We start from the raw sequence: 23,897 nt of genomic DNA on the forward strand, positions 1-23,897 counted from the left end.
TATGTAGTACTACTGTGTATGATGGTATACTGTATATGTACTATGTAGTACTACTGTGTATGATGGTATACTGTATATGTACTATGTAGTACTACTGTGTATGATGGCATACTGTATATGTACTATGTAGTACTACTGTGTATGATGGCATACTGTATATGTACAGTAGTATGTAGTACTAATGTGTATGATGGCATACTGTATATGTACTATGTAGTACTACTGTGTATGATGGCATACTGTATATGTACTATGTAGTACTACTGTTTATGATGGCATACTGTATATGTACTATGTAGTACTACTGTACATATATGCATACTGTACATGTACTATGTAGTACTGCTTTACGTATATGCATACTGTACATGTAATATGTAGTACTACTGTGTATGATGGCATACTGTATATGTACTATGTAGTACTACTGTGTATGATGGTATACTGTATATGTACTATGTAGTACTACTGTGTATGATGGCATACTGTATATGTACTATGTAGTACTACTGTGTATGATGGCATACTGTATATGTACAGTAGTATGTAGTACTAATGTGTATGATGGCATACTGTATATGTACTATGTAGTACTACTGTTTATGATGGCATACTGTATATGTACTATGTAGTACTACTGTTTATGATGGCATACTGTATATGTACAGTAGTATGTAGTACTAATGTGTATGATGGCATACTGTATATGTACTATGTAGTACTACTGTTTATGATGGCATACTGTATATGCGCATGTGTTGATGACGTGAACATGTTTCCATGTACCTGCTTTACACTGGTTTCTCTCATCGCACAACATTTCGGTCACACTTCAACCGTGTAACTACGAGCAATGAGGAGTTGCGTTCAAAGACACCACATCATTTAAGTTGAATTCACAGGTTTTGAGTGGATTTTCTGGGATTTCTGAGCATCCTTAAATGCAGCAAATTGTACTTCGGCATGAAGAGTTACAAAGCCAGCGATTAGAATTTCCACTTATTGTTTCTCTGGGGACTTCCACCACACGTACACGTACATCATAAGGAGGTTGTTGTGATGTTCAGCGTGTCCGTGAACGCGTGTGGTTCGTATGGTTGCAATGATGAATGGACGAGAGACGCACGTGTTTGTTTGGAGTTGGACTTCCATCCTGTACATGGCGTGGCAATTGATGTGTGCACGTCAGAATAAAGTTCTAAAAGAGCGTCCGTGTGACTCGGAGGGGAACTACACTGCACCGCTGTGGCTTGTCATGATGCGTATGCATTACGGTAAAAAATGCAACGTCATTCATTAAATAAATTAGTTACCTCCGTTGATGCGCTATTTTTGCCAGCCCTAATTTGATTTCATCATTAGTACCCCAAACCTGCTTTTTCCTAAATTAGACACAATTTGAGGCAGTGAACGATTGCAGTCAAGGGAAAACAGCCACGACTGTGGGTGCAGCTGCTTTAGACGTACTTCATCCCACTGACCTGGGAAGACTGAGGCCTCTTCCAGCTGACGGGCACCAGCACGTTGTTGGAGGTGGATCCGGAGGAGCTGGAGGAGGTGCTGCGGGTCACTGCTGTGGTTCTACTTTTCCCGTCTCTCCCCGGGGAAGCGTGTAAGTCGTCGTAGCGCCGGCCAATCACGGGCGTCTGGCAACACAAACACGGCCATGTGAGTGCGGAGAAAAGACCACTTGGCAGGAAAAAGACAAAACAGTCCCTGCGGTTTAAAAGAATGCTGTAGTAGTTCAAGGATTAGCAGTTAGTCCACACACTCCGTGTTGGCGACAAGGCAGTGATTCACACTCAAAGGGCGGCAGCAATGATGTGACATCACTTCCTGCCATTCATACGCTACACAAATAGCTCAGTGTTCAGTTCCCACACGTCACTCTGCTGCTCAGCTTATTTACTGGGTTCACCTTTCCAGCTACATCTCAAAACGGGGAACATGAAGAGAGAAAAGGTGAGGGTAGATGTTTGTAAGAATATGAGGCACACACCCACCACACCCTGGAATAAAGGGCGGCGGTGGGGTGGGCAAGTGAACTTTATGTGGAAGAAGAAGGTCTTTCACCTCAGATATGTCAAAGTGGAAGTGGAGTGTTTTCCCAGGCAAGGCCTTGGAGGAGCGGTCCCACACTCTGCTGATGTCCTCGTAGGAGAGGTCGCCAGAGGGCTGCGCCAAGCTGGCCGATCGACCGACCACCAGCTTCAGAATATTCAGAGCTTCCCTCCAGTGGACGCTCTGCGGCAGACACACAGCAAACATCATCATCACCGGCCTCGTTGGAGCCTTTTTTCATGGTTTCTATTTTTGGACACAGAGGTGTCGTGGCCAAGCTAAGTGGAGGCTACAGCTCTCAGCACGCTTTATGGTTGGGGTGTGTCCACACCATGACCACACGGACACAACACACCCCTTTTTTTCTATTTCCCTCTGACGAGCAGTGACAGGAATTACAGGAACTTTCCAGATGCAAACAGCTGAAGTCATGGACAGCCTTGTCCCCCAATGTCATGTGATATTTGTTTCCCACTAGGAGACATCTCCAGTCACAGCTTGCAGAGTATCGATAGGTCCGGTAAAATCATGCTTGTGACTAACCCAGCAAGGAATGGCCAAAGATGAAGTGATGCGATGAAAAACAAGATCAACCCTGCGATCATTCATCATCCCAAATTCATTTACCAACTTATGACTTGATTTCTATCATCTATTTATTCATTGTGTTTATGCTTCATTATTCAACCACCATCTCTGGTATCAATTAGTCTTCATCCATTTCTTTATTACTCAATATGCTATTATTGATTAGATTTTTCTGTCAGTGTTCACTCATGCTTTAAATTCTTATTGATTCTTAGTTTATTTATGCTTTGGAATGGCAAAAAAATAAGAGGCAAACATTCTGATTCTTTGTGAAGGCTCTCATTAATCTAGGAATTCTCCATTGCAAATATGTTTTATTTGGTCAACTGGATAAATAATTGATTCTCTGTTGTTGCAGGTGTGCAGGATCGTAATGGCCTGCTGCGTCTTGCATAACATCGCAATGAAACGTGGTGTGCCTACTGCGCACGAGCACCCCCAGATAACGACATGCGCCCCCAGCCACGTCTTGAGCCAGAGCACGGGGCTGCTGTATTAATTAGGCAGCGTCTAATCAAATGTAACCACAGAAAAAATAAATTATCACACACAAACTATGTATTTTGACTTGATCTTTCCATCATAATTGTGTAAATATTTTGTAGTTTCCGAAATGGTTTGGTTTTTGATTGATGGCCCACCTCCCGTTTCCTCCAGATCCCTCCGGTGCAGTCCAATCTTTTTTTTGAGTCTATTTTAAGTCAAAACACTTCTTTTTAACCTCTGCGGTGGCGCGTTTCTCCGTGGAAACGGCATTTATGTTTCCTGCAATGGTGCTCCATGCCGACTCTTTTTGGATGGCCTGATGACCGGTGGATACACGTGAAAATAAGGTGGTCTTGTGTTCGCTCACTCCTTGTAAAAGCACCTCTATTTCTGTAGAATTGACGTTTTTCTTTCGTTTGTTGTCCAGCTGCTCTCAGTCTTGCCCTTGCGCTTTGGCATCTTGGCCTCCAGCTGCCCGTTGCGCACGGCACATTTTTGACCTTATATAGGAAATAATAGGCGGTGACCTATGCAAATTAGGCCTCACATGCACGTGCATCCCCGTTGGCATTCATCAACCTAAGAACACCGGTGCGAACGATTATCCCTACTTAAGAACGTGTCGTGAATGTGGCGCAGCTTCCAACCCACGCCTTCTTAAGTACACTTCTTAAGAAGACTTTTAAGAAGATGTTCGTGAATGAGGCCCAATGAACTCCAGTGGCACAGCCATCTAGTGCTTTGACAGGTCTACAGAACGCCACCAGCACCACAGTGACTGATTAGGGCTCACCTGGGCAAACTTCTCAATGGTCTTCAGCACCTCTGTGTTGAAGGGCCTGGCTTGAATTCCACTCAGGTCCATGTGACTCAGCAGACTGTAGATGATTTGCAAAATGGTCTGCTGCATGCTGGGCAGACCTTTCTCCAACAGCTGTCACACAGGAAGAAGAAACATGAAGAAACCTGCTTGGAAGCAGCATGAGACGACAGCAAGCTTGAACAAACCTCCGCCATGTAAGTGACCAGGCTGAGGGTGACGCCCGAGAAGGCCTCGTGAAGATACCGGCACACCACGTTGACCCACGAGAAGCAATTTCGGGTGTAGGAGCGCGTCTTGTAAAGAGTCATGACATGGGCCAGGTTGGATAGTTTGTCCTTCTTCTCCTCCAGGCACACCTGCATGCCAGAAACACCATCAAGAACACAACTGCATTTTCCTTGGGTCCGCAGGTGTGCCCAATAAAATGACCAGATCAAAAACCTGAGCTATCCTCTCAGCAACGTCCTGGCAGAAGTGGGTGGGGCTATCAAAATTCTGCACCAGATGTGGAAGCAGGCAGAGGACATTCAAGGGGAACCCTGTTGGAGGACAGTCAAACATCATCATGGTGGACAGGTTATGACAGGGGTGTCCACAGTGCGGCCAGGGGGCTATTTTCGGCCCACAGCTGGTTTTGTATAATTCATGAGCCAGACAGGAGCAGGATCAATAGGCTGATCAGGAGAGCGAGCTCTGTCCTGGACGGTCCTCTGGACTCCGTGGAGGAAGTGGGGGAGAGAAGGATGTTGGCTAAGCTGACATCCATCATGGACAACACCTCTCACCCGCTACATGACACTGTGGGTTCCCTTAGCAGCTCCTTCAGCAGCAGACTGTTACACCCACGGTGTAAGAAGGAGAGGTTCCGCAGGTCCTTCATACCGACCGCTATCAGGCTCTACAACACCTGCACCACCTGAACCATGTTGTAGTGCTTTACTTTACTGTTCTCTTTACTTGTCTTGCTTGCTTGTTGCTGTAACAAGTAAATTTCCCCGCTGTGGGATCAATAAAGTACATACAATACAATACAATACAATACAATATATTAGAATCTACTAGACCCTCATTGTCCCTGCCAGGTAGAGCACAAAGCTAGGATGCGGGCATGTTGTTCACATACAGTAGCTTAGCGTACATCCAACTGGTTTTAGCATCTTTCATGAACAAAATGTCTCAAAGTGAAATCTTTTTATAGAAAGCCTTTGGACAGGCCTGCTTTACCAGCTTCCCGTAAGTGTTAAAACGTACCGATGACTTGTGAAGTGTCCACCACAGCCACCCGCGACACGGGCGTGAGCTGCCAGAAGAGCTGCAGCGTGAGGTCGGTGGTGGCCACAGACGTGAAGCCCTTGAGCAGGAGCTGCTGGAGCCCAGTGAAGCTGCTCCACTGCAGCTGGCTCTGCAGCTTCTCAAGCTTCTCCCGGTTTTCCGGCTTGTCCAGCGACACGTAACCCAGCAGCTTGCTGAGCAGCCTCAGGGACATCTGGTACTCAAACTCAAAGTCCGACTCCATCAGCGACACGGCCACCCAGAAGACGGTGGCCAGGAGGTTACTGGGATGGTTAATGTTGCTGGGGTCTGAGATGTTGTCCTTGGAGGAGGACGAGGGGCTGCTGCGGCTCTTTCCCAACAGGAGCTGCTGCTCGCAGGCTTGGATGCGGTCCAGGGTGGCGCTGCGAGGGGGGTCCGACCACCTGTCCATCTCGCCAAACTTCTTGGGGACGGAAGAGCTTCTCTGGTGTCGACTACGCTCTCCTCTGCAGAGGTTGAGCTGGCCGGTGCTTTTCCTGTTGGACATCAGCTTCAACGTGCTGAGGAGATCTGGAGATGATGCTCTGGTCAAGACGGCCATGAGGTCATTGTTCTTGAGGCACTCGGCCAAGTTGTCTACCACAGATTCCAGCGTGAGTAACACTTCCACCACATAGCCCTGACAGAGCGAGAAAAAGACCTTTTTAAAATGCTCAAATGTTTCATTGACCAAAATTACATCAACAAAAACATTTTAGCTCATCGGGATTTGGAATCTGGTTGAAATGATTGCATGACAGGCAGGATATTCTAGTATTTACCCCCCCTGTAGTAAATTACACTTGATATGATCTTTGACTTTCAATGGATGGCAGCCTGACTTGTGCTGGGCTAATTATTGATTTTTTGTGGTTTGGTTGATTTCTTGCAAACATCTGTGACTTTCCCAAACTTTCACATTGTCAGTCATCTCAGAGGAAATATCAGACACTTTTGGGGGTGATCCGCATCACCGTCTGGATCCAGGAGTTTTTTAAAGGATTCTTTATGATTGCAAAATAGGAGCATTTTCGGCATTTGTGCATAAAACTCCACAGAAAATGATCAGAGCACTTCGGGAAAAAATACAGGACAAGTTTCCAACAGGTTCTAGAAAATATCAAAGACTGATCTAAAAAATGTAGGATGGTTATTTTGGTGTGAATTACAATAGGTGGGCACTATGGCGCTTGGCGGAGGTCTGCGCTCTCCGAGTGCTTCCCTAGTTTCTCTTGGAATTACACTTCATTATTTTCATTTTTTTCTCTTGTAAAATCCCAAAAATTCAACATTTTTCTTTTAATACTTCAAATGTTTTCAAATGCTTACAACTTTTAAAAAAATCATTTGATCACTTTCTCCAAAAAATCCCATTTGATTTTGACAGAATGAGACATATGATATATTATTATAATTATACATATTCCTCTCATATTGACACATTTGGCTTGTTTACTTTTAAAATTAAGATTTTTTTTCTTGTAATATTACAACTATTAGCTTAATAGTTTTGACTAATTTTATATTAATATATAATTATAATTTAAATTTTAATTTAAATTTTTATAATTTAAATTTATAATTTAAATTTAAAAGCTATTTTTCCACCCAGTGTGGTCCTAATACACCTTTTTAGTCTGCACCTACTGTAAGTATCACTTTAAATACGCAGTGATTCAAAGATAAAAGCAGGCAACATGAAGAGAAGCTTGATAATTGCGCTTGAATGTGAACACTTGCACTAACCTGCACCTCCTCTCCGTGCTCTCCAACAACCTCCACCAGCCTCGAGAGCAAATCCGATACAGCGTGTACATAGACGGGCCGGCGGAGGGCGCGAAACACCTGGAATGAGCGTCCGGCATAGTGGCGTGAGGAGCTGCACAGGGCCGTGTGCAGAGCCACGTCGCTTAGCCGCTGCTCCAGATGAACGTCTAACAAGGAGACGTGCAACACAGCCAGGTATGCGGTGATGGTAGCGCGCGGTTCCAGACTGAAAGCTCACCTGATTCTTTGAAGACAGACACCACATGGCGTAGGAAGTTTGTCAACTGGCTGGTACTTCTGGACATTTGATTCTTGGGTGAAATGTCTTCGTGGCACCACAGGGGTTCGCAGGAGCTATCAAACAGCAAAACAAGCCAGTAACTACTGTATCTTGTTTTGATCTGCAATATACAGACAGTACTCCCTCCTTTATCGCACTTAGTTGGCTCCAGACACCAATGCAATAAGTGATTCTGCATTAATAAACGGAATATTTCTGTAGTTAGAACATAAAAGCCTGTTTATGACTTTCTAAATACGACTTTTAACATTACAGTATTAGAGCCCTTTTGACATGAAATGACACCCCTGTAGTCACCTTTACACTCACATATAGTAGATCATCTCTCACCAAAGAAACTAAGCCATTTCAAGGGGACCTATTATGCTTTTCCTCTCTTCTGGCCTATAAACGTCGTTACAAGCTTGTATTCTCGTGATAAACGATGCCAACGTGTCACATCATGAGGTTTGCACATTTGGAAGCGAGCCCTGAAAGCAGTTTTGGACGGAGTTTTTTTTAAACACAGAGTTCCACTGACGTTAATGTGACCCAGACTTCCTAATATGGGCATGCCCAGCACCCCCGCTCTGCTTCTCCTGCTTCTCTCCCAGGAAATGTTTGTGGGGGTGTGGCTAAAGAGGCAAGCCTCAGGCAGAAAGGGTTGGAGTTGCTGATCCCCGGACATGCTCGTCTGTCAACGGCACGCAACACGGGACTGTTTTGTGAACATGGGCCAAAACCAAGCCCGACTATCCACCAAACTGTTGCCAAAGTCCGACACCTCTCCAACATTACTTGGTTGTGTTGAAAAGTCAGAAGAGCAAGCTGTCAGTAACAATTGATCAGTGTCCTAACTGTGTTTATTTTGTGTAAGCCATCGAACAAAGGGGGTTCCACAGCTGACCGGAAGTCCTCGGTGGCGCTCGGGAGTGTGACCGATCACAGCGGAGTGAGATCGGTGGGAGGCATACCTGGAGGAGGGCCGGGGGTGGAGTCTGGTACGTGTTGCTAGTGACACCTAGTGGCCACTGTAGACTGCAGTTCATCGACGTTTCGTATTGCTTGAAACTGTATTTGTATTTTGGTTCATTTAACGCTTTTATGCTTGAAAATGCTACATTTCGGCCAAGAATATGTAACATTTGCTTAAATATGCATTTTTTTTTACTAATAATAGGCCTAGTCGACCACAAAACAGCACTCATTTATTCATTCATTCATCGTTGAAAAAGCGTGGGAGTGATGCTTGCACTGTGATGGAGCGACGGGCGACCAGAATCAAGCATAAAAATGCAAGTCTGCACCACCAGGTGACGCTGTGGCGACACTCATATGAGCTCAGGAAAGGGTTTTTAGGTGTTTCTTCCCAGCTACACGTGTTCATGTGCATCCTTGGTACCTTGTGGTTAAAAACTCAATGAGCCTGTTCGTCTTCTCGTCCGTGGTGGCCGTGGCTGCCAGCTTGTCCACCTCGTGTGCCATCTCGGGCAGGTTGCTGGTGCTGCCCACCAAACTCAGACTGGATGACGTCGAGGAGGAACTCAGACCGGAGTCTGGCACAGGGGATGCCTGACCCTCCCTTAGAAAGTCCAAACCTCCTGAGCACAACAGAGGAAATGACACGATGATAAGATCTGTCCAACTTCACATACAAGGGGGGGAAGCTGGGTAATGATGTCATTATATGCTATCATGGTGTCTACTTTTAGTCTCAATACTCTGGACAATCCATAATGTCTTGACATTTGTCACACAAGCTGACGTGGGGAGAGTGGGGAGCAAAAGCGGCACATTGGAGCGCAAACAGATGGCCCCACTTGGGGCAAGCGGATAAAAATAGCTGCATGGAATGCTTTAATCAAGATCTTTGAAGTCCCCGTGCTCCATATTGCTTTTGGAACAGGGTCTAAATATTTTGGTCTCAGATAAGAGTCTTATCTCCAGCATCCTCTGACAGGAACGCTCTTTTCTACCTGATGTTAAAGACTCAGGCTGAAGGCCAGCCTTGCAAGTGAGGGTCTTGGCGCCGTGGAGCTCACGCGTCTGCAGCAGCACTGAGGCCACAGCCTGGAAATTGTTGTGGCAGGACAAGGAGATGAGCAGGTGGAGGAGGAGACGCTTGCTGTGCTCAAACACCTCTGGACGGTAGTGATCCATGCCTGAGGACGAGACGCCAACTTTATCTGACCTCACGCACAGAAAAACTTTTTGGAAGACAAAAACTCAAAGTATTTATGCCTGACTTTAAGTACACACTAGTTATTTGAATCACATAAATGGCTTTGGCCAGAATGACTAATTATAGCAGGAACCTACCCAGAAACAAGGCATGCAGCAGCAAGGGGAGGTGCAAGGCCCAGTCCTCCCTCACACTGTGGTCCACTACCATGTCTGTCATGAAGATGACTGCTATATTACACCTGCATGGAAAGAAATACAGTTCATACTGTAGAAATCTTTTTTATGGGGCACCACAGCAGCTCAGCAAAAAAGGGAAATATAGAAGAACTGCACTATCGTTATTCTACCTGTGCAGGGGGCCTCTGGGGGTGAGGGTCTCGGGCAGAAAATCCACCAGCGGAGCCCAACAGCCGCCATTTAGAGGCATAGGTAGAGGATGGGGCTGGTTGCTTTCCATTACAACCATCAGCCAGTCAGCATAAGGAGGCAGAGGGTCACCTGTGGCAGTGACAGAACAGTGAACGAGGTTTTTAATCAGTGCCAGCATTTCAGTCGCATCTGCGCCTAGAAATAGATTGTGCGAGTGGGAAAAACAAAAAGGGAGCACTCGTGCGAGTACGCTTTTTAACCCTTTCATTCACATTTTGCTCCTGAAATAAGTCCTTAAAAAATACATCAATCGGCAACCTCCAAAACATAGAACTACCCCACTGACGCACCATGACGTCCTCCAAGACGTCCACCATGACGTCCTCCATGACGTCCTCCAAGACGTCCACCATGACGTCCACCATGACGTCCACCATGACGTCCTCCAAGACGTCCACCATGACGTCCTCCAAGACGTCCTCCAAGACGTCCTCCAAGACGTCCACCATGACGTCCACCATGACGTCCTCCATGATGTCCTCCATGACGTCCACCATGACGTCCTCCATGGCGTCCACCATGACGTCCTCCATGGCATCCACCATGACGTCCTCCATGACGTCCACCATGGCGTCCACCATGACGTCCTCCATGGCGTCCACCATGACGTCCTCCATGGCATCCACCATGACGTCCTCCATGACGTCCTCCATGACGTCCACCGTGACGTCCTCCAAGACGTCCACATGACGTCTTCCGTGACGTCCTCCATGGCGTTCACCATGACGTCCTCCATGACGTCCACCATGACGTCCTCCATGACGTCCTCCAAGACGTGCACCATGACGTCCTCCATGACGTCCACCATGACGTCCACCATGACGTCCTCCATGACGTCCACCATGACGTCCACCATGACGTCCTCAATGGCGTCCACTATGACGTCCTCCATGGCGTCCACCATGGCGTCCACCATGACGTCCTCCATGACGTCCACCATGACGTCCTCCATGACGTCCACCATGACGTCCACCATGACGTCCTCCATGACGTCCACCATGACGTCCTCCATGGGGTCCACCATGACGTCCTCCATGGCGTCCACCAAGACGTCCTCCATGGAGTCCACCATGACGTCCTCCATGGCATCCACCATGACGTCCTCCATGGCGTCCACCATGACATCCTCCATGACGTCCTCCATGACGTCCACCATGACGTCCTCCATGGAGTCCACCATGACATCCTCCATGGCGTCCACCATGACGTCCTCCATGACGTCCACCATGACGTCCACCATGACGTCCTCCATGGCGTCCTCCATGGCGTCCACCATGACATCCACCATGACGTCCTCCATGACGTCCACCATGACGTCCACCATGACGTCCTCCATGGCATTTACCATGACGTCCTCCATGACGTCCACTTTGCGGATTTCACTTATTGTGGGCTATTTGGGGAACCTATCCCCCACGATAAACCAGGGAACACTGCATATTATTATCTTTCTGCACATCTCAGTCTTACTTTTGAATGACTTCTAAAGGTTTATTTATGTATTAAGAGCATATGTAGTCCAATTCCTTGTTTGTGGAAGCACACTTGGCCAATAAAACTGACTGTGATCATTCTGATTGTGATGATTTCCGAGGTGGAGATGAGGAGGCTGCTCATAATGATGTCCTAGTAGGAATGTGCACCACAAGAGAAACATCTATCACCCCCCTCACTTGTTGGCTCCACTTTTCAGAGAAGAGGTGCTCAGATGGTAAATTGTACATTTAGATTTTATTATCACATATTTATTTTTGGATAAAAATGAAATAATAATACACAATTTTAAAATGAAATAATTAAAAGTAGTACATTCAAAATGTAAAAGTTTCATTTTAAAATGTAAAAATGGACAAGGCACTTTGTCTGTGAAGCATTTTGGGTATCTGGAGAGGCGCTATGTACAGCAACACTCTACTGTGGGGCCGCTGTGAAAAATACTATAATATGGGACCTTAATGGTACCTCCATCCAGATCCTCACTAAAATGTTATGGGTCCGCCCCCATGGCAACCTTCCATCAGCGTGGCATGGAAATGAGATGTCATCAATATCTAGCAATATCAATATCTACCTATCTATCAATATGTATCAATATCAATATCTACCTATCTATCAATATCGATATCTACCAATATCAATATCTACCTATCTATCAATATCAATATCTACCAATATCAATATCTACCTATCTATCAATATCTATCAATATCAATGTCTACCTATCTATCAATATCAATGTCTACCTATCTATCAATATCAATATCTACCTATCTATAAATATTTATTAATATCTACCTATCTATCAATATCAACCTATCTATCAATATGTATTAATATCAATGTCTACCTATCTATCAGTACCTATCAATATCTACCTATCTATCAATATGTATCAATATCTACCTATCTATCAATATGTATCCCTCACATTTGGCAGAAGCAATAACGGGTGTTCAATCTCTTTGACCGTGTCGCTTCAAAAAGAGTTGCCAAGTTGTCGGCATCGTTTCAAACCGGAAGGGCGTAACAAAGCTGCATGTGAGCCAATAGGAAAGCCCGGGGCTGAACTCCTTTTGTTAGTGCCAGTTCTCACTGTGGTCTTTTCAAACAGCCCCGGGACCTCCTGCATGCACCGTGCCCATGCATTAGCAATGATGCCACGCCACGTCGGCATCTTCAGCTCCCGCCCCCCAAAATTAGTCATATTGCCGCGTGGCGGCGAAACACACTCACTCTTATCTTCGTCGTACGATCCTCCTGAGCTGTTGCTGTAGCGGGACTCCACACGATTGTGAGCTCGTGTCGCGTGGCTGAGCCTGACGACAGAAAGAAGCAAAACTGGAATGTGGCTTACTGTGGCAGCAATGTGCACCTTTTAAACATCTTCACCTCTCTTCATTGTCCTTTGCCTTGCTATCTTCTGCATCTGGAAAGCTCTCCTGGCCTGCCACAACAGTGTTGCTGCTGGATGCGGTGCCTGGACATGGTTCATGACCGGTCAGGTCGCTGGATTTCAATTTTGTCTGCTGAGAAATACCTGAAGCTGCAATGGCGGCGGCCTTGCTGATGGCGCTGAAGCGGTAAAAAGGAGGGCTGTCACAGTGCTGCACCACGGGGTTGACTGGCTCTGTCTGCTGCAACTCAAATATCAGCTCCTCCATGGTTTGCATGGTGTTGTTTCGACAAAGGTAGATCACCACTTTCTTTATCTGAGCACACAGAGAGAACAACGGCGTGTCAAACAAGGTCTTCAGCTAAAGAAAGCTTTCGCCAAATGCTCCATTTAACGCCTCGAGTCACGTAACTGCAGGCTCCTATAGTTGCTGGGCAAAGAACCGCCGGGGTCTCAAAATAGCACCGGGTCAATAATTCTTAGCACTAGCAGCATTTGGAGCATCATGAGCGGTCAGCATCCAGCAGCTTTCTAGATCTCTGCATGCGCTTTAAAATGTTGCTACTCACTTGCTGTACTGTTTTTTTTGCAATAAACTCATCAGCATTGGTTCTGTTGCTGCGTGTCGTGCAATATACATGTTAATAAATGACTATGTGGTCAAAGAGAGCTATGTTTTCCTTTCCACTTTCTCATGCACTCCAAACCATTGTTAAAGTGAAAAATTAAGTTGTTGGACATAATGAGTTGTCACACTTAACAATAACGTAGACAAAAATACAGTAGTTGCTGAGGAACTAATGAGTAGAGTAGTTAATAAGGAACTACTGAGGAACTAATGAGTTGAGTAGTTAGTGAGGAACTAATGAGTAGAGTAGTTACTGAGGAACTAATGAGTAGAGTAGTTAGTGAGGAACTAATGAGTAACTAATGAGTAGAGTAGTTAGTGAGGAAGTAATGAGGAACTAATGAGTAGAGTAGTTAGTGAGGAACTAATGAGTAGAGTAGTTACTGCCATCGCCTGTGTAAATGCTCTCTTGGGTTTCGAGAAGTACAATCGGAGCGTTTGCGTCCATAAGAAGTTGAACATTATGTCTTACGAATGGCAGGAGGGTGTTGTCACTGCTGACGCCGCATAAGCTGATGAGAAACTGCAGCGTGGTTCTCAGGTTGTTGTTCCACTTCTCATTGCACACCAGGGCATTCCAGGCGTTTTCCATCTCAGACCCAGCTAAGTCATCTCCATACTGGCCAAGGGGATTAAAAACAGCGGTAACTCCATTGGTCTTGCAGAGGTAGACACTCCCTTGAGTTTGTTCTGACACATAAACGTGAACTTACTTTGGCAGTCATGTACATGAGATTGTTGAGCACCATGGATGTGGCCTGCAGGGAGCCCCACCCGCTGCCCCTCAGCTGCTGGGACGAAGAGGAGCCGCTCCCCCGTAAAGATATGTCATGATCAGAGGTAGATGGTGCGAAGGCCGGGACCAGCAGACCGCTATCTACCAGCTCTATGTTGCCAAGCCAGGGAAGGAGATAGGTCAGCATAACATGCCTCCCGTTGGGATGGGTGGTGGGGAACCTCTGGCTAACCTCTGCAACAATCACAAAAACACATCAGCAAAGGAACATCTATGAAAAAGCTCCATCAAACGTTCTGCTGTGTGACCAATCTATCATTTATGTTGTCTAACATCGGAAAAAAATGGACAATTTAGGAAAATAGGAACCAAATATTCCAATATTCCCAGCAGATGATGTAGATGTATGTAATACAGCATATTGCCTCTTTCCATTGAGCCAGCATGCAGTTGGGTATTTGTGGGGTCATTGCAAATGACATGTTGCCCATGCCTGGGCTACTTTCACATGTTTTATATTTTATACTGGCTGCCCAAGACCAGACTTAAGACCAGGGGAGACCCGGCCTTTTCCGTAGTTGGCCCAAAGCTGTGGAACACTCTCCGCCCTCATATAAAAACAGCCCCCACAATTGAAAGCTTTAAGTGTTGTCTTAAAACCCACTTTTATTCTCTGGCTTTGAACTTGGCGTGAGTCATGTGGTCCTATGTCTTCGTTTTTTATTTTATTTATTTATGTATTCATTTATTAACCTGCTTCTTGTATTTATTGATTTCATCGTTTTTATTTCTTGTTTCAAATATTTTACTGTTCTAAGTGAGTTTCTTTTAGTTTTTACTGTAGTAATTTGTACTTTGACTTATTATTTATGGTGGTACTAGTCTGTGCAGCACGCTGGAAACAGTGTTTCTAAAATGTGCTGTATAAATAAAGTTGATTGGATATACGGTATGCTTTTATGTTCTATTGATGTTGATGATAGTGTTGTGTTATACTCCTTATGTGTGTCTAGTCATCATGCAAGCTTTTAATGCAATTTCTGTGCAAAGCGGTTACTAGAATACGTGGGAATGTTGTCATACGCTACATAACTGTTTGGGTAATGGAAGCGGAACCCTACTTGGAGAGATGAGCAAGCTGTATTTAGTGGGAAACCATAGAAGAAGTATTACAGCAGGCAGAAATACCATGCTGTAGCACACCAACGCACAGGCACACATGCAAACACGCTTTCTGCTCAACCTGAAAAGAGAGGGAGCGTGAGTTCGGGGTACATCCTGGCCAGCTGGCTGGACAGCTGTGGAAGGGAGATGCTGTAGAGAGGCGGCAGTGGAGCGTGGGTGCCGTAAAGGATGTTGCTGGGCTTCTGGCCTGCAATCTTTTTGGAGTACACAAACAACCTCGCCTCTAAAATCTGTTCCAAAACAAATGGCCATAAGGTGTGTCACGTGGACGGCAACTACACAAAACACAGCAACACTTAGCTACGTCTTGGGGGGAAGCCTGTACCTGCATCAGCTGCATGGCAATCTCATAAATCTCCCTGCTGGCGTCCGATGCCTTGAAGAGTACCAGACTGAGCAGCGTCACGACATCGCTTGGGTAGTTTCTGCAAAGAGAGATAGAAGGAAACATGCAGTATAAAAACATCAGACAGAAGTGTTGTACTAATGACATCATGTACCTGCTCCCACACACTGTCGCAAGGGCTTTGAAGCAACCTGAGGCCAGCTGGGAGGAGCCTGTGTAGCAGCGACCTACAGCCCAGTTGAAGAGGTTGGCCTGGTCTGCATTGAGTTCCAGCAGCAGGATGACGACCTCACATCCAAGCTGGTGCACCTGAATCAAGTGGAGACATCCACAGTACATAGAATGTCAATTCAAACTTGCAAGCATTAGTCAGTGGGCCTTACGTCCCCGCGTACGTGTTACCACACGCACGGCGCCGCACTTTTTGGGAAATGTGTTGGGCGTGGCCAGCACGTAGAGGAAGTAGGGTACCAGAAGGGGTTGAAAGTGTGTCGTACGTGACACCCACGTGTTTGCCGCTCGCCCTCCGTTGGTAGCTTTTAGATGGTGAGTGCGGCGTGCGACTCGTGTGTGCTAGTTGCGCTTCATGTAAGGCTGTCGTACGTTTCACTCACTGTTTCACGTACGTGTGTGGGCATCGTACGAGGCACGTGCGGCCCGCTCACGTCCATCACAAGATGAGCATATTGGCTTCCTCCTTCCTATCGTGACCGGGAGAATCAGAGCGCACAGCTGGAGGAGTCGCCCGCCTCTGCCGTGGCCGGGAAATGTACACAAGCTACTTTTAAACCTGCGACACACGCAAGGGTCACACACTGCTCCTCTGCCTTGCCCTTGCCACCTGGCTGCATGCAGGGTTTTCCTGCGTGCACGTCAAACATAATTTGCATCCCAATTTTCTTCCTATGGGCTTTGTGTGCCGTCTGTGAGTTTGAAAATCCGTGCGGACCACGTGCGTGTCTCTTGCGATTTTCCCCATTTTTGCACGTAGGAGCACGTACGTCAGGATGTAAGGCCGCTTTACTGCATAACTCATAGTAGCGCATTAAAACCAAGCAAATGTCTTATCTTATCTAGAACATATACTTATGGTGAGACAAAAAACTGACTAATTAATGAATTATGAGTGTCCCATACCCGCTGGTCCTGGCAGGCTAGAATGTTGTCCAGCCACTTGTAGAGGTATCCATCTGGAGAGAGGCCCACGTTGTCAAAGACTGGGCCGCAGCACAGTACAGAAGACATGGCCTGCAACAACCAAAGTAATGCTTGATGTGTAAATTCTTCTCCATTTGACTTGTACGTAAGGTTCTATTCATGCTAAAGCAATACAATAGGTTACTGTACGTACTTATATGGCCTGTGCCCGTGTATTGTGATAACTTGGCCTTTATTGAGGTAACTTCATTATTATGACTATTTATACCATTTTGGGTGGTTTACTATGAGGAGATTTTACAGCTTTTGATTTCTTTTTACTTTAATGTGCATCAGTGTCAGCGTATTGAGTTCAGAGTAGGCGCCTGTCACTTTAAGATGTTCTGGAGCAAACTGCTGCACCAGAGGCAGGAGAGATGAAGCGGCTTGTTGAACACGAGAAGCAGGAGAACTCACGGCTATCAGGCCGTGTGCCGTGATCAGAAAGAACAGCTGAAGTGAAGGGGGCTTTATTCATGTAACTATTAGTCATTTTAAATCTACAACACCACAAACGCACTGGCTCAAGAACATACCGTAGTCAGCCGTAGAGTCTTCTCATTTCAAATGAGAAAAAGCCATCAGGATAGGTTTACCTTCAAGGCACAGTACTGATATCGTGTGATCTGGTGATTCCTGTCACTGTAGCGGTCCAAAGGGGTGAACATGATGCTGAAGGGTCCCGCCCACTGGCTGAAGAGGATGAAGAGATGATGCCGCAGGCTCTGCTGAGGAAACAGGAAGCGTCTGTGGTGCACTATGGAGAGAAAACAAGTCATTTTAATGAGTACAAAGTCACACACTTCACACTTCAATACAGTAGTACCTCGCATAACATAAACCTCCTTTTACATAAATTCCACTGAACGTAAAGAATTTATGTAAAGTTTTTGCATCGTTTTACGGAAGAAATTCCATATAACGTAAAGCGTCAAGTCGGTGCAAGTTCAGAAATTCGATTTGAATAGCTCGCGCGACAGAGAGGGGGAAACATTTTCCATGACTAACAAGTACACTTGGTGACGCCTTCTGACGCTTCACGCTCTCATTGGCTGATTATCGGGGCACCGCCTACGCTCTCATCTCATTGGCTGACTTATACAGCAGGTACATGAGTTTGTGTGAGAGACAGGTTTCTCCCTTCAACCTCCCTTCCTCATCGTAGTCGCCCTTAAACTAGTTGATTGTTTTTGTTTTTCACTTTTATTCATTTACGGTAATCTTATTTATTACCTTATTTTATATTGGAATGTTACTCTACTATGTTTATGCTAACGTTTTCTTATATTTTCCCACCATATTTGGTGGACTTTGAATATTTTGAAGGGCCAAAGGGGTGAGTTTGGGAAGATCTAGGAACGGATTAGGCTATTTACATGTATTTTACGCTTCGTATAACGTAAAAACCCTATAACGTAAACGTTCTTGGAATGGATTATTTACATTGTAGGGGCGTCTACTGTATTATATTACTTTAAAACACCTTTTTTAATGTAATATTTCAAAGGCACACTTCTAAAACAACATTTTTCCATTCATATTGTGATTTTATTTTCATAAAATATTCCATTTTTTTCTCAAAGGATTACAACTTTTTTCTCTTAATATTTTGACTTTATTCTCAAAATTACTGTTTTTTTTCCCATTTTTGCTGTTGTTTTTTTTTGTGTTTTTAATGTAATAGTATTTTTAGAATGCGCTGAGGGCCAGTAACCCCCCCCTTAGCAAGCCTTAGCATGGCCTAATCTCTAACTGCTGTCCCAAGCGTGTGTTGTGTGTGACTACCTGGCACACACTGGATGAGGTTGGCTACCATGGCGCTGAAGTGAGCTCGGACATCCTTCAGAATCTCTGCGTCTTTATCATTCTCAGCTTCCAGAAGCATACGGGTCAGATCCACGTACTCAAGGAAGAGAGCACCGAGGGCGAGGGTGTCACGTTCAAGAGCACCGTTTGTACTAAAAACACATGCAGGTGATTCGGTGCTTCAGTATGATACTTTGTTCAGAAAGCGTCTGGTGGGGGCACCAACCTGTCGCTGATGACGCCAGCGTCAGCAAGTAGCTCAAAGATGCGCAACAGCTGAAGTCGCAGGAGGTCCCGACGCTCGCGTCGCTTCTTGTTCTGTACAAATGATCATGAATCACTGAGAAGGATCCAAATGATCATGAATCACTGAGAAGGATCCAAATGATCATGAATCACCAAGAAGGATCCAAATGATCATGAATCACTGAGAAGGACCCACAAGGACGTAAGGGAATGATATGAGTGCACGTGTGTGCTTAAAGGAAGAGTGTGTGACAGTAACCATTGTCATTCAGTGTGAGTGCTTGTTGGGACTACAGTACCTAATGAATGAGAATGACAGCATTTAGGGCAGGAGTGGGCAAACGTTTGGACTCATGGGCCACATTGGGGCCGTCCATATATGGGTGGTCATCAAACAGAATGACTAACTTGCTCACGGTGCAACGAAACGAAAACACAACACATCCACAACAAGTTAACGCGTCGCATAAATCACCTGCTACTACTCTGTGGGTGACAAACAACAGCTACGTGCTAAACATGACACCTGATATTTACAAGTGCTGCAAGGCATGCTGGGTAGTCCAGCACCAACAACAATATGAGCTATGAACGATCAAACATTGGATATCAAGAGTATGTTCAGGTCCCTCCTTGTTCACCTCCTTGACGACCTCCTCCACATATTTTGATCCATGAAGAACAGCCATATGTGGAAGAAGCCCAAATGATATTAAAATGAGACCACTTTTCTGATTTCAAGCAAAGATTCCGCCAATGGGGTAAGCTAAATTTGCTTGGTGAGAATTCTTATAACTAGAATGATTTTCTTGTGACTTTTAAGAATACAAAGAGTCCTGCAATAAGCAAGTTGTTCTTGCATGGGTTCTGGCATGGGTATTTTGCGTAGATATTTAGTTGCATGCACACATGGTGCAGCAGGTAGGTTATGTTGTGCGTCACATGTGTGTTGATGTGTTGCGTTGTTTGGATCGCCTTTTCGTACGAGCTACGGATCGCATCTGACTATTTCCTGCCACAAGAGCACTGCTAGTCAGGCTGCCGGACACAGCTTCAATGTTAAAGGTCTAGAAAAAGGAATCTGAAAACGCCCGGTGGGCCAGATTAAGACGATTGGTGGGTCTGATGTGGCCCACGGGCTGCAGTTTGCACACCCCTTATTTAGGGCATAACTAGTGCTTAAAACGACAACAACCAACCTCTGGTCTTCTTTCCAGTGCCTCTTTCATGAGTGGATGAAGTTCCTCCACAAGTTCCCTGAGCCCAGAGAGACAACAGGCATTGTGCCAGTCAGGAACGGCAATCAATCCCATGTTCATTACAAAAAGTGTTCTTTTTCAGAACTAGTTCAGACGCTACGATAAATAACAACAAAGCGCCACATTTCAATCCACACCGATACAGGTCAGTGTGCTTTCATGGACTGATCACCGCTTCTGTGTGAAATACCTGAAGACAAGGGAATTGGCGCGGCCAAATCCCAGAACTAATGACTCCGTCAGCTCCACGCTCTCCGCCCTCATGTGTGGAACCAACTGCTTGAGGAGCCAAGCAACAGAAGAGCAGCCTGCAACTACCTGAGGCATCAAACAACAGCGTTACATTCAGGCTGTAGTGTAGTATGTCCAACGACTGCTTGGGCAGGAACTGATTTTGCTGTGATTTGGTGCTATTGATCTAAAAAGGACTAGATGAGCGTGTCCCAGATGCGGCCGTGTAACCGATCCTGACTCATTTGATAGGCCGGAGCACACAAGGACGCTGCTACCTTGTTATCATAGCCCACGGCACTGTCGGGCGTGGCCGTGGTGATCTCGGATGTCGATGCTCTCAGGTGGCCGGGGCTCATGACACTGGGCTTGGCTACAGCGAAGCAAAGGATCAAGTAGTTCCTCCACAGGGCCACGGAATTGTCGGCGCTGCCGGACGTGCTGTTTTTTTTTGCATTGACCGGGTTACTGGAAATTGATAGAAGAGGAATATTAATAGATCTGAGCTATAGAGTTTGATATGCAATGAGGAGCTCATACCTGCAATTTAATACCAATACAGTGTTCCCTCGTTTATTGCAGGAGATAGGTTCCCAAAATAGGCCGCATTAAGTAGACAACTTTATTTGTTTCCAATGATTCTCTATGTTTTAATGCTGTAAAAGCCCCCATCACACACTTTATACACTTTTCTCAGACAAACTTGAACATTTTCTCACATTTCTCTCTCATTAAAACATTCAAAGTTCACATTTCCTTTGAATTTTAATTACCTACTAGATTGAACACAAGAAATTGTTAAGTCACTCACGCGTATTTCACTCCTCCTGACCGTGCCTCTTCATCCTGGCGCCGCTCCGCTGTACCGTAGCATTTTTGTATTCTTGTTAAAACATATTGCTCCTGTCGTCGGATTTTCCTCGCATGGTTATCTTCTTGTGTTTCTTCTATTCTTTACAGTATTGGCGGTTAGCAAGCAGCTCACACGGTTAGCTAGTTTGGTAGCCATGACCACAACAAGAGACGGTACGAAGGAGATTGATTGACAATGGTCTACAGCCAATCAGGACGCAGAAGACAATGGGCGGTGCAGACAGAAGAGAGAGAATAGAGAGACACCGCTGCCTCGTGCTAAGGCACAGAACTACAACACTCAACTTCCCACAATGCAATTCTTCTTAAAGGGCCGGTAACAGCGTTCATACGCTGTAAAACAAAAATAAAGTGCACAACAGCAAGTCCGTGAAGGGTGAGCCGCGATGGAGCGAGGGAACACTGTACATGCAGAAACATGATACATGTCTCATGCCCAGTCACCATGCATCAAGCACACTTACTTGGAGTCCACCACAGGAATGAGCATCTGCAATCGAGTGAAGGCGTAGGGCCACGCGTAGCTGAGGGCAGTGGGGCAGTGTTTGGGCAGGTGGTCTTGCCGGAGAAGGCTGTACATGCACAGCACCCACGGGTCCTTCACCGACTGCGCCAAGATCCAAACGTGAGAGGGACTCCGGATGTCGTAGTGGCTGCTGACGAGCCGGGCATTCCACTCCACCAGCCACTGAAGGTCCACGTGGTGGCCAGCGGACGTGTTAGCCTGCAGGGGCAACAGAACCAATGAAGAAATGTTTTCATTGCTTTGTAATGCAGAGCAAGGAACGTTCATTCATGGTTTATTCAGGCTTCTCAACAATTAGCATTTGTGTTTGTTCAGTCATGTGTTGGTTAGTCATGTGAGCTGTGGCTCCGGTCCAAGCCTCATTACCGTGTCACAGACAGCAACGTTGACTAAGCTCCCCAGCACCACAGGGCTGAGGTGGTCCATGACCTCAATCATTGCTTTATCGTCATCCTGCAGATGAGAAAGGACAGCATGATTGGCTAAAGCCAACAACCCCGTCATCTTTTCTCCATCTCCATCTTCACCTCAGACTGCCCGATGACCAAAAAGAGGCTGCGGACCTCCTTGAGGATGACGACAGCGAGTCTCCGTGTGCTGAGCTGACAGGAGCAGAGCAGCATGAGGGCGAGACCTTCCACAGCGTGCAGGACGGCGGCATGATGGCCTCGCTCTGCGACCATCTTTGCAGTGGAACTTGTCTGGAGCAGCTGTGAGATGAGACAAAAACAATCCAGATCAGGAAGACAAGTTGAATATACGCTACGTAACATGACGATGGCGGCACCCACCTCGGCAGGGTGCACCTTCCCTGGGGCTGCCACTGTCCCCTTCCACTGTGTGAGCAGCTGCAGCAGTAGTTTGAGCGACATATCCAACAGACCTTGGTGGGCGTCTTGGACCTCACGCAACACAAAGTTGATGAATCCGAACAGGATGTCGTCACGCCAGTCGGAGAAATCCACCAGCAGGCTTTGTAAGGAGTTCTGCGCTATGAGGCGGAGCTCGTCGTCCATGTGGATCGTCAAGCTGTAAGAGAAAGAAGCTTAAGTCAGGGGTGACCAAAGTGTGGCCCGCGGGGCCATTTCCATCCAACAGCTTGGTTTTATTCAAAAATGAAATTCATTGGTTAGCAGTAAGACACCTGCTAGGGTTGGGCGTCATATGCCCGTACAAACTCTTCCAAGGATAAGAAAATGACCTGTGATACGGGTACAAATGATACTTGATGACGTGTCTTTCCTGCCACTGCGGGCCGCAGCGCACTGCATTGGAGCATGGCTGAAGGGTACCGCTGTAATATGCAAGAGGTGTGGTTCCGACAGAGCACGCAAGAGACCATAACATGCAAAGTCTGCAATGCAACGGTGACGGCACGTGAGACACGTGAGACAGAAAATACGAAAACAAAATACGAAAATAAAAAATGCTTTTGCTCATGGCCTTCCTGACGACAAGAAAAGTCAATGATGGCAGAGTCATACTATTTAGCCAAAGTCATGATGCCTTCATTCTCAACTATATTTAGCTCTTTGCTACTAAACTGTATACTTGACCTCCACTACTAAATGCACTTGCTTGATCGCACACTTTCTTACCAATAAATCAATAAATGCGCTTTACAGTTTGAGAAAAGCGTATTTGATGGTACGGGTTACGGTTTGTAGCTTTTTATACGAGACTCCGCTGAATTACATCCCAAAAATATCCTGATACATGCTCAGGTCCGTATCGCCCAACCTTGATACTGATATTGGATTGGTTTAAGCAGCTTTAATTCCCAAAATGTTTCAAAGGGGCCTCTGCATCCTTCCATGTTTTTGAATGCAGCCCTGTCCTAAGTGTTTACAGCGAAAATGAAGACATATGTGTCCTATTCATTTGCCCTTCTGTTTGCCAACGACCCACTTCCTGGTTCACAGAGAAGGGAAAGGGTAAGGGTAAGGTTAAGGGTAATGGTTGCATTAATTTTGGACATGCATACAAGTTCCCCTGGAGTGCGTCACACAGTTCCACATGTCCAGAAGGGAGTAGGAAGAAGCATCCACTTGTTCACCTCC

General features: G+C 45.9%; 1 protein-coding gene across 16 annotated transcripts in view; it reads right to left on the reverse strand.

Annotated features, from left to right (window-relative positions):
* frya (furry homolog a (Drosophila)) overlaps window positions 1–23,897 on the reverse strand; it is an 82,115-nt gene that overhangs the window by 17,136 nt on the left and 41,082 nt on the right. For 9 of the 16 annotated variants that reach the window (XR_008573049.1, XM_054793159.1, XM_054793157.1 and 6 more), the window contains 30 exons: window positions 22,365–22,866; window positions 22,204–22,290; window positions 21,776–22,035; window positions 20,717–20,906; window positions 20,398–20,525; window positions 20,148–20,205; window positions 18,929–19,020; window positions 18,682–18,854; window positions 17,493–17,653; window positions 16,837–16,947; window positions 15,854–16,008; window positions 15,679–15,778; window positions 15,412–15,583; window positions 14,146–14,402; window positions 13,905–14,051; window positions 12,949–13,120; window positions 12,801–12,888; window positions 12,645–12,727; window positions 9,830–9,980; window positions 9,618–9,721; window positions 9,275–9,460; window positions 8,701–8,899; window positions 7,257–7,372; window positions 6,998–7,185; window positions 5,210–5,891; window positions 4,400–4,497; window positions 4,144–4,314; window positions 3,929–4,069; window positions 2,074–2,244; window positions 1,482–1,646 (listed from right to left, as the gene is read on the reverse strand). Coding sequence is in view for 15 of the 16 variants with exons in the window: in XM_054793159.1 (XP_054649134.1) it covers window positions 1,482–1,646; window positions 2,074–2,244; window positions 3,929–4,069; window positions 4,144–4,314; window positions 4,400–4,497; window positions 5,210–5,891; window positions 6,998–7,185; window positions 7,257–7,372; window positions 8,701–8,899; window positions 9,275–9,460; window positions 9,618–9,721; window positions 9,830–9,980; window positions 12,645–12,727; window positions 12,801–12,888; window positions 12,949–13,120; window positions 13,905–14,051; window positions 14,146–14,402; window positions 15,412–15,583; window positions 15,679–15,778; window positions 15,854–16,008; window positions 16,837–16,947; window positions 17,493–17,653; window positions 18,682–18,854; window positions 18,929–19,020; window positions 20,148–20,205; window positions 20,398–20,525; window positions 20,717–20,906; window positions 21,776–22,035; window positions 22,204–22,290; window positions 22,365–22,866 (5,308 nt within the window). In the remaining variant the exon portion in view is untranslated. Of the gene's footprint in view, window positions 1–1,467; window positions 1,647–2,073; window positions 2,245–3,928; window positions 4,070–4,143; window positions 4,315–4,399; window positions 4,498–5,209; window positions 5,892–6,997; window positions 7,186–7,256; window positions 7,373–8,700; window positions 8,900–9,274; window positions 9,461–9,617; window positions 9,722–9,829; window positions 9,981–12,644; window positions 12,728–12,800; window positions 12,889–12,948; window positions 13,121–13,904; window positions 14,052–14,145; window positions 14,403–15,411; window positions 15,584–15,678; window positions 15,779–15,853; window positions 16,009–16,836; window positions 16,948–17,492; window positions 17,654–18,681; window positions 18,855–18,928; window positions 19,021–20,147; window positions 20,206–20,397; window positions 20,526–20,716; window positions 20,907–21,775; window positions 22,036–22,203; window positions 22,291–22,364; window positions 22,867–23,897 lie in introns of all 16 variants that reach the window. The other 7 variants (XM_054793158.1, XM_054793163.1, XM_054793173.1 and 4 more) reach the window with 4 other exon arrangements.

Source organism: Dunckerocampus dactyliophorus, chromosome 12 (assembly GCF_027744805.1).
Source record: "Dunckerocampus dactyliophorus isolate RoL2022-P2 chromosome 12, RoL_Ddac_1.1, whole genome shotgun sequence".
In the NCBI taxonomy this organism is placed as follows: Eukaryota; Metazoa; Chordata; class Actinopteri; order Syngnathiformes; family Syngnathidae; genus Dunckerocampus; species Dunckerocampus dactyliophorus.